Source organism: Gobio gobio (genome assembly GCF_949357685.1).
Source record: "Gobio gobio genome assembly, chromosome: 17".
In the NCBI taxonomy this organism is placed as follows: domain Eukaryota; kingdom Metazoa; phylum Chordata; class Actinopteri; order Cypriniformes; family Gobionidae; genus Gobio; species Gobio gobio.
In genome coordinates, this window is record NC_137110.1 from 37,251,279 (window position 1) to 37,261,900 (window position 10,622).

At 34.7% G+C, this 10,622-nt stretch overlaps 1 protein-coding gene across 2 annotated transcripts; it reads right to left on the reverse strand.

Annotated features, from left to right (window-relative positions):
• Positions 1-1,149: 1,149 nt before the first annotated feature.
• On the reverse strand, positions 1,150-7,084 carry gmppab (GDP-mannose pyrophosphorylase Ab). 2 transcript variants are annotated; one of them, XM_079841423.1, is made up of 12 exons: positions 6,779-7,084; positions 6,355-6,452; positions 5,886-5,989; positions 5,516-5,708; positions 5,381-5,440; positions 5,125-5,255; positions 4,870-5,004; positions 4,690-4,787; positions 4,391-4,437; positions 4,226-4,318; positions 3,961-4,129; positions 1,150-2,040 (listed from the first exon to the last, which is right to left on the reverse strand). In XM_079841423.1, the coding sequence occupies exons 1-12, from the start codon at positions 6,816-6,818 to the stop codon at positions 1,940-1,942; spliced, it is 1,269 nt and encodes a 422-aa protein (XP_079697549.1). In that variant the 5' UTR covers positions 6,819-7,084; the 3' UTR covers positions 1,150-1,939. The 2 variants fall into 2 exon arrangements, with proteins under 2 accessions (XP_079697549.1, XP_079697548.1); XM_079841422.1 differs by having other exon boundaries at positions 1,420-2,040; positions 4,226-4,437.
• Positions 7,085-10,622: the final 3,538 nt, after the last annotated feature.

The following is a 10,622-nucleotide window of genomic DNA, read 5'->3' on the forward strand; positions in this document are numbered from 1 at the left end:
TTATCATCTTAATTATTGTACCTTTTACCCCAAAAATACCATACTTTTCCATATACTTCTGATATTGAAAAACTTTTGCTAAAATAACATTGAACAAAACTGAAAATCATTAATCAAAATATATTTAATAATTTTAAGCGCTTCTCATTTGCTACATAAATGTACAACATTTAAAAAAACATCAAATATTAGATTAAATTAGCACAGAAGCAGATGTTTTGGAAAGTGCTGCGGCAAGTTTTTTGTGCCATCTAGTGGTTTAGACTCAGAGGATATATATATATATATATATATGTATATGTATATGTATATATATATATATATATATATATATATATATATATATATATATATATATATATATATATATATATATATATATATATATATGTATTTGTAAGCATTTGTAAACAAGTATTCAGGGGACACTTAATATGAATTTAATTAATGTCCAATAAAGGTTGGTTTAAAGCACTTAATTAATGACATTATTCTGATTTTCCTAATCAAAAGTAAGAACAATTTAATTTTACAGTTAATACGTTGTTAACAAAGCATAAAAAATGAGCTAATTAAACAATAATAATTTTGTTAATTAGTGACAATAAACTCTATTTAATATATTAACAATAGAGACTACAATATATAAATTATGAATTAACTATAAACTAATAGTTTGCAAATGATTTGTAAGCACTTTATTACTGTATACTTATAAAGTGTTACTGTTTCCCCCAGCGATACTCTGTTACTTAATAAAAACAGTATTATATCATATATGACAATGCAGATAGTGGTAAATGTTACAGTAATGTTGTAGTAATGCTTTAGTAATATGGTAATGCTATAGAATATACCCTATCAGTCATCTTTGTTTCTTCAAAACTATATGTCAGTGCAGACAATCTCAACTTTCCAGCATTACTACTTTGGTAATAAATAAATAAATAAATAAAAATAATTAATGAAAACAACTAAATGGCAAATATGTGTTGTATAAACAAAAAAGCAAAAATATATATAGCAAAGAAACACGTAACCCATATGGCCCTATTAGTTTTGATCTGTTCCATAGCTCAATAATTTGATGTATAATGTACAGCATATGTACATATGTAAACTTCAGAAAAACGTTTAAATCATCAAGATGGATTCCAGTTATTTTATTAAAATATAAAAGTACACTCTCAGAAAAAAAGGTACAGGGCTGTCACTGGGGCGGTACCCTAAGGTACAAAAGTGAAAAGGTACATCTTTGTACCTTACTCACCCCTGAAAGGTATATTTTAGTACCTCAAAAAGGTACATATCAGTACTTTAAGAGTGCATATTAGTACCTTAAAGGTATGTGTATTAGGATCATTCTGGGCTCACAGTGGACACAATTTTTCATAATAAACTGGACATGTTCTGATGTTTCTGTGGTTGAGATTATTTTATTAAATGGTTGGAACAGAAAACAGTAAAAATCAACAACAAAAAAACTAAATCTAATCTCCATTCTTTTCCGTTCCTACCAAAACGATGTCCTTTAAATCTGTCCTAGAAAAATACTTCATTGCTCACAGCTAATTTTCCTTAAAAGGCAATACAGGTATATGTGTAATTAAGGAATAAAGCTAAAAATATATAAGTAAAATCTAGTGTTATGATACTGTTTAGTGGATAAGGCTGGTACATCAGCATAGAGTGAGATTAAATACAAAATTCCCAGTCTTGAAATTATCAGGAAAATATCCCATAGTTGAACCATATTCATACTATATTACTGCAATATATTACTACTACAAGTTGGCTCTTTTCCTCTGAACACTATCAAATACATAAACATTAAATATAATGAAGCACATTAAACATTGTGCAATCTTTAGGCTATATACTTTCTACATGACCCAAATCTACAGTATTTATTCAGAAAGACAAAGGAGGAAAGTGTCTTCTATAGAATAATCTGGTTTTTGAAGCTCCTGTTGAGATCTTTATGAGGCAAGACGATAGAGTTTCGAATGATGACCTCTGATGGAATATTCACATTGCAACCTACAAGAAAACATATAGATGATCAGACAAGCTTCCTGTTGAGGAAAAACTGTTGCCACATTAATGCAGTGGCAAGAGGATTCATTGCAATAATTTCTTTAAGAGCAGCTCCACCTTCTGGACTGCACCTACCATTACATCTCATTCATGTGTTTAAAACACTCTTCAGATCATAATCAGTAATTGGAGTTACAACATGATTGTATTATATTGTTCAAACGTTTGAGGTCAGTCGATTTTTATAATAAAAAAAATTTTTACTTATTGAGCAAGGATGCATTGAATTGATCAAAAGTGGCAGTAAAGACATTCACATTGTTGCAAAAATGTCAAATAAATACTGTTCTTTTGAGCTTTTTCAATCTTGATAATAATAAGACATTTTCTTGAGCAGCAAATCAGTATATAAGAATGACTTCCAAAGGATCATGTGACATTAAAGACTGGAGTAATGATGCTGAAAATTTAGCTTTGCCAAAACAGGAATAAATTACATTTTAAAATACACTAAAATAGAAAACATAATTTTAAATTGTAATAATATTTCATAATATTACTGTTTTACTGTATTTTTGATATATCAAAAGACTTTTTTGAACAGTACTCTAATATTATATTTTATTTATCATATATCATATATTATTAATTTAGTGCAGTCAAATCGATTAATTGTGATTAATCGTATCTAACATAAAAGTTTTGGCTTATATAATATATGTGTGTGTACATTATATATATACATATATACACCTGACTGATCAGTAGCTAAACAGCCCCATATGCAACAAACTGCAATGCAAGGTTTATTCTAACACCTTTCTATATTTAGTTATCTACCTACCCTGTTGAGAAAAAAAGGTATGTTTTGAAGCATGGAAGCTGGTTTAAGCTGGTTTAAGCAGATCCATAGTTGGTCATAATCTGGTTTAAAGGGGTACCTTCAGTGCTGGGAAGATGAATGTGTATTTAAACTGGGTCATTTATGTAGTAGAAATGTGAAATTATTTTTGAATTTGGTGCCTTCTAGACTGAGAAAAGACAGAAAATTTATTTTTATCTCATGTGGATGAAAGACAACAACTCCTAGAATGCACTTGCTTCGCTGCCCTACGAGGCCACTCCGTACACCGCCCCAGCGTCGTTTTGATCTTCATAATAATACAATAATTTCTTTCAGTTAAAGAATAAACACTACAATTAAAAACTGAACGTGTCTTTTCAATAAAGTGTGAGTGAGCCGAACAAAAGTCACAGGACAAACGCAGCAGGAGTCAAATTTCATTTATCACGAGAGCGAAGAGCTGAGCAGAGCTGAGGTAAGCGCGGCATTCATTCAAAGGGCATGTCCAGTCTGGCGCGTTTTCAGATCGCATATGGAAGCTAAACTTTCATAGGAATTCGTTGAAAAGTTGAAACACTCACTTTGCTCCGCACCGCTCTGTTATTAATGCCCGATCCGAGTGGCCGTGCGCATTTACATTCTGTGAGTGAGATCTCTCCCCTGTGGGTGGGTTGATAACATGCGGAACAGCTCCTTTAACTGGCTGTAGTTTTTAGCCTCTGGTCAAAAAATCCTCAGATGACGCAAAATTATGATATTTGTGTCATTGGAGGATTTTTTCCAGAAATAAAATGCATAATTCTCTCGTCTCAGGGGGATATGAGGGGGGAAAGTACCATAATTTGAATATACTACCGGGTTTCTACTGATACAAATCTTAATGCTAAATCGCTGAAGTAACCCTTTAAGATGAAGTAAAGTGCTGAGCATGAGCTTAAACCAGCTCATGACCAACTAAGGACCAGCATAAACCATCTTAAACCAGCTTCCATGCTTCAAAACATACCTAACCAGCATAAGCTGTTTTTTTCAACAGGATACGTTGCCACTAGATTGTAATAGAAGCAAGATCTTCATACCGAGGATGGTGATGGATGGGGTTAGACCTCCGTCCCTGAACAGAGTCTCGCTGTCAATCTTGGCATAAGGATCGTTGGGATTGGGGTCACTTGGAGTTCCTTCTACTCTTGCCCACTTCCCAATTGTACTGTCCCACCCAACAATACTGTTTAGCACACAACAGTGGTCCTGAAACAGAGACCAAGATATTTAATAATTAATTTCACTTTTATTTCTAATGTCTGATTGTCATTTGTTGCAAATGTGAGCAGTGACCCGCTAAACCTGTAACACGGCTCCATGTAAAATGATGGACTCCCTCACTCTTACGCCTCCTCCAATCGTCACCCCTTTGCCAATAGAAACATTAGGACCCAGCTGAACAGAGAGAAACAAGTTGAGTACAATACAGAAATATATCTTTAAATAAGTTGTTATCCATGTACTTACCACAGCAGAGGGATCAATGTTTGCCGTAGGGTGGATATAAACATCTCCTGAAGGTGGGAAAACCAATCGTTTTCAGTGACTTTGCATAATTAATTTGAATAGTTTTACATAATTAAAGTAGTTTTAAATTATTTCATTCTTTCTACTTCATAATTTCACATTTAAGTCAATTATGTTCCTTTGTAATCCATGAGTGAAAATTATCTCTACACTTTTTTTCAGTGTAGGTAATTATGTTAAATAAAATAACCGCTTTATAGAGCTAAGCTTGTTCAGAGAGAATACTTCATGCAACATACCTATTATTTTGGGAGTTCCGTCTTGGTTTGTGGCCAGTCTCTCAGGATGTGTCTGGTGATACTGCTTGAGGTACAAACGACTAGCATATATTGCTGACCTGTATTATAAAACATAATGAACTATATATAAGGAACAGTGGCTGAAAGGGAGAGATGAAAGAACACAATCGAAAGACTTACCCTGCAGACTTTATCTGACTCCAGAAATGTTGCGTTTTGTAGACAAAGAGTTTTTTCTGTTCTGCGAGAGTTGTAAAGATGTCCTGTTCCAGCCGAATCAGCTCTGGCATCTGCTTGCCATAAGTGACCTCTTCTCTGTGGAAAAAAAGAACTAATTTTAGTGCAAACAGGTCGGACTGACCTCTTATACATGTAAATATCTCCAGTGAAGGCTGCAATGTGGTTTAGGGGCTGAATTATGTCAGCGACACTCACTGGATCCTCTCTTGCTGGTTCCTCTGGAAAACCTTCCCAATATGGCCAAATATATCTGGTGTGAACAAATAGATACCACAGTTGATAATGTCACTTACAAAAGTACTGGGTTTCTCCACAAAATGGAGCACCTGAAAGAAAATGAGTGATAATTAGCATGCTGTGAATGTAAACATCACCTTAATGGCATTTTTTAAACTGAATGTTTGACCATCACCTCATATGAATTAATGTACAACATCTTTAGTCATAGTACCTCATTTGTTTCATGATTTTCCACAATGCAGCCGTAGTTCAGAGATTGTGTTCTATTGGCCTGCAATGAGAGACATTTGGAATAAATTCCCAGAATCATATTATCCACACTCTCATTTACTAAAGTTAAACCTACTATTGTTCCGAGTAAGACTCCACAATGATCCTCGCCATGTTGATGGTGGAACCGGAGCATTTCCTGCAAGGGGAACTCGGAGCATACATCAGCATTCATGAGGAAAAATGCAGCTGGACCCCCAGACAGGATCTGGTCACGAAAGTGATAGATTCCACCACCTGTACCCAAGGCGGTAAACTCCTGCAGGTACCTTCATATTTATATTATAGAAAGTGTGTTTAAGCCTATATATTTAATTGACTCAGTTTTTAAACACAGGACTATCAGATATATGAGACAAAAATATCAATATAGTAGCAATCATATAATGCAAAAAAGTTTTAATTTGTTTTATTTAAAATGTCTACTGATTTGAACTCGTATCTACCTTATTGGGATTTTAAACTCCTGCTGAGCACAAGAAATGAAGCGGTTTAGCTCGTCATTGGGCTGATAAAAACCTATTAGAATGATCTCTTTCATATCAGGAACCTGTAAGAGAATAAAACATGACAGATTTTCAAAATAGATATTGATTACTGTGAATACACACTTATGGAAAAAAGGTTTTTGCAGTGATGCCATCGAAGAACCATTGTGGGTTCCTCAAAGAACGTTTCATTGAACAGTTCTTAAAAGAAGTCTGAAGCACATTTTAATAATATGAAGAAACATTGTCCTCTGTAAAAAAAAAAATTAAAAAAAACTTTTGTGCAATGGAAAGTTTCCATGAATGCTAAAGGTTCTTTATGGAACCATGGATGTCAATTAAAAACCTTTATTTTTAGGAATGTAACGTTCAATTCAATATGCTTTACATGTGATCTAAACACAAACAACACTCAACAGTGTCTTACTTGGGCACAGGCTTCTATGTGATGCTGCAGCATGGGAACTCCTGCCACAGGGAACAGCGGTTTGGGCACCTCGAATGACAGGGGGCGGAACCTGGTACCTGAACGCAGGGCATTTTAATGAAATGCGTTTTCTATATTGTTTTAATCTCCACATTTCCTAGTATTTGCTACTTTTATATTAAGATGGTGTTCTTTAGTTAGGCTATCCTATAAATTGTAATGAAGACGCATACATTTTCTGTGAAGCTGTTTTTAAAAGGATTTGTATTGTGAAAGCGCTATACAAATAAGTGTGAATTGAATTGACTATATCGGACGCTACCACAAGTCATCTGCGCCACGTCATCGTAGGTGATACGGTTGTAATATCATTTATCTTTCATTCATAACATTCGTACAGTTTAAATAATAACTTAAGTCTCACCTTTTTGAGGTCCCCCAATTAAAATAATCGCTTTTAACATCTTTCAGTTATGATGCAGTTCACTCTTCAAGACGATTAAATAGACCACTGATTTCATACGCTGATTATTTCACGTCCACTTTTTATGTGGTTACTTCATGTAAATATTTTTATGTAAATGAATGGTTAAAAATTTTGTTTACGAAATAAAAAACTGCTTCTATGTCAAGTTTTTCTAACAACGCGAAACTGACTCCAAAACCAGTTTTATTAAATCTATTCAGTACAGTAATGCGGAAGTGAGAGTGCTGTAATCCCGCCCATAGTGACGTGTCTGCTGCATTGTCCAATCTGGTCGTCTGTTTGGGTTGATACTGTTTACAGGAGAAATGGGTCAACTTATGTACAGATTGGTCCAGTTATTCCATATTTTGGTCAAACAAGCATTAAACAGAATTACATAAAGTATACAAATAAGGGATCATGATTCTCATAAAGACAGATAACAGAAAACATTATTATATTGTTTCTCTTACCCCATTTCAAATGAAGACAGATTGGTTACATTATCCACCACAAGATGGCAGACCTAATATGTTTTCCTCCAGTCTAGTCTTACAACGTTAAATAACTTTAACACACCTGCAGTGACAATTAAGGATGTCTGAGATAATGAAAAGAAGAAACCTTGTAAAAATGTAGCTAGTTTAAAACAATCCAAGTTCTTAGAAATATAATAATTTTATTTGTATTAATTTTAATAATTTTGGGATTATACATTTATGTGTGTTTACACCAATGCATAACATTTATACAATTTCTAAGGACTAATCATTATGTAGAAATCACTAAAATACTTTCCTTGGACCTTGAATAGGCCTTGAGTATAGGCTACATGAAATTAAACAATAATTAAAAAATTTAATTTTATAGTTTTTTTTATTTATAAATTTATAGTTAGGCCTACATTTGAATAATAATGGGGGGGGGGGGACTCAATAAATCCTATTGTATCAATTATATCCTATTGTGGGCTATTTGATACTTGAATTTCTAAGGCCTCAAATTATCAACATGATCATAACGTTGCTTAAAGAGTTAGTTCACCCAAAAATGAAAATTATGTCATTACTCACCCTCATGTCGTTCGACACCCGTAAGATCTTTGTTCATCTTTGGAACACAAATTAAGATATTTTTGTTGAAATCCAATGGCTCAGAAAGGCCTCCCTTGGCTGCAATGTATTTTGCACTCACAAGACCCATTAGACGTCGTTACAAAGTCCATCTCACTACAGTGGCTCTACAATAATTTATGAAGTGACGAGAATAGTTTGTGTGCTCTAAAAAAATATAAAAAAAATAACGACTTTATTCAACAAGTGCTTGTCTTCCGTCTAGGCCTCTGACGTGAACTCACGAAGCACCACGATGCATGTGCAAGAATAGAGCCGGCGTTCTGACACATGACCCGGAAGCGAGCAACTTTGTTTACAAGCTGAGGAAGACGCGCCGTATCTAAGCTGTTGAATTCTACATTGATCGTGCTTTAGGTCTTGGGTAGTGGTCAAAATGGGGCTAAAGTGTGCATTTCCTGGATGCCCGAACGCCGGCGCAACGTCATATTCTCGCTCATGCGTCGTGGTGCTTCCTGAGTTCACGTCAGAGGCCTAGATGGAAGACAAGCACTTGTTGAATAAAGTCGTTATTTTGTTTGTTTTTTGCACACAAAAACTATTCTCGTCGCTTCATAAATGATTGTAGAACCACTGTAGTGAGATGGACTTTGTAATGACGTCTTTAGTACCTTTTCTGGGTCTTGTGAGTGCAAAATACATTGCTGCCAATGGAGGCCTTTCTGAGCCTTCGGATTTCAACAAAAATATCTTAATTTGTGTTCCGCAGATGAACAAAGGTCTTACGGGTGTCGAACGACATGAGGGTAAGTAATTAATGAAAGAATTTTCATTTTTGGGTGAACTAACCTTTTAAAAAACTTTGACATGTCTTCTGTCATCTCGCGCCCATTTCAGAAAGGAGGTTAAGTGAAAACTGAGTATGTTAACCCTGAAATGAGGGAAACTCTGGGTTCCCTTTCGAGAGTACTCTCGTATTGCGTAAGTTGTTTGAACCTCCTTTTTGAAACGGGCCCCTGATTGATCATTTAGGCTTCAGAGGCTCTGTGCGATCCCAAACGAGGAATGGGGCAAAGAGAAAAAAAAAAGGATATACTTTTTAACCTAAATTGCTCATCTTGCGCTGTGCTGCGGCTCGCCAGTAATTGCACAATCACTGGAAACGTCACATTAGACGTAGGCGGAAGTACCGCCCCAAGAGAACGTGTGAGGACTAATACAAAAGCCCTTTACCAAAAAACACTCCATCTTCAACTTCAAAATCGTCCGACATTGTTGTTTTACCTTTTTTTTGCTAAAGGACGTTTGTATTAGTCTTTGCATCTGCGCTTTGTAAACACGGGGGCGGTACTTCTGCCTACGTCTAGCGTGACGTTTTCGATGTGATTGCACAATCACTGCAGCGCAAGATGAGAAATTTAGGTTAAAAAGTATGTTAATTATTTAATATACTTTCGCGATAAGACCCTATTCCTCGTCTGGGATCGTGCAGAGTGAAGCCCTTCAAATTCCTTTGAAACTGCATTGATTTGGACCTTCAACATTTTGGTTGCCATTGAAGTCTATGATGTGGAGAAAAATCCTGGAAAGTTTTCCTCAAATTTTTTTATTTCTTTTCAACTGAAGAAAGAAAGGACATTTTGAAGTGAACTAATCCTTTAAGTAAGTACTTATTGAAATTAAGTACCTACTCAATGAGTATGCGCTATACGGTTTCGAACGCAGCCAAGTTTGAAACAGGCCCCTGATGTATCAATATGATACAAAACATAAAACACATATGCAAACTTGTTTTAGGATTTTGTCTAAAATGTTTTTTTTTTTAAATCTATTATTTCATATGTCATGCTTTAGAGGGTTAAAAAAACTATAATAATTTTTTAAGGGAAAATGTCATTGTCAGTATACTACATCTATCTAATACAGTACAATAGCAACTAAGTTTAGACTATCTTAAACTGATGATGTTACTAACAACCATATTTCAAAGTGAAATGTGCAAGCTTGACCATGCAGTCTGAAACACTATATATTACACCCTATGAAAAGAACCATTGTTGAACTACGCAGAAGCCCTGCTTCATGACTGTATGAGAGGTGCTGATTGATCTGGAGGTCCAAGTCTTCATGGACATATAAGGTTCTGGTCTCAAAAGAAGAAGACCACACAAGCTGTTCTGTAAACAGTGTCCCCTTGCTTGTCTGCCCCAAATGAGAGCCTTTCCATTCTTAGACACAAAGCATATAGTGCATTTTGAGATATTTCAAAAAAATAATTAAAGGGTTAATTCAAATATATATTACATTTTATTAAATATATATTACATTTTGCAAGCAACAAGAATTGTTTAGATCTAGTAAGTACATGTAGTTAATTATTATTACTCAGCTCATAAATGAATAATTATACTGTAACACGGACACCATAAAATAAAGTGTAATCAAGAACTGCTGTTATCATATTTAAAAGGTAAACATTATCTTCCCAACTCATATCTGTTCTTCATTCTGGAACATTCCTGCCATCATATTCTCTCCAGTTTTTTTCATCCAGTCATTCCTCCAATGCAACAGTTGCTTTGTAATCAGAACATGCATTGAAAGATCAAACGAATTGTATGTTGTGACATTGAGCGTTTTCTGAAAATGTGAGACTTTGTTTATTCACTTCAGGGATAATCTTTAGTCCTGTTAGATCTTTTTAGCCTCATAAACAATTTGAAGTCATG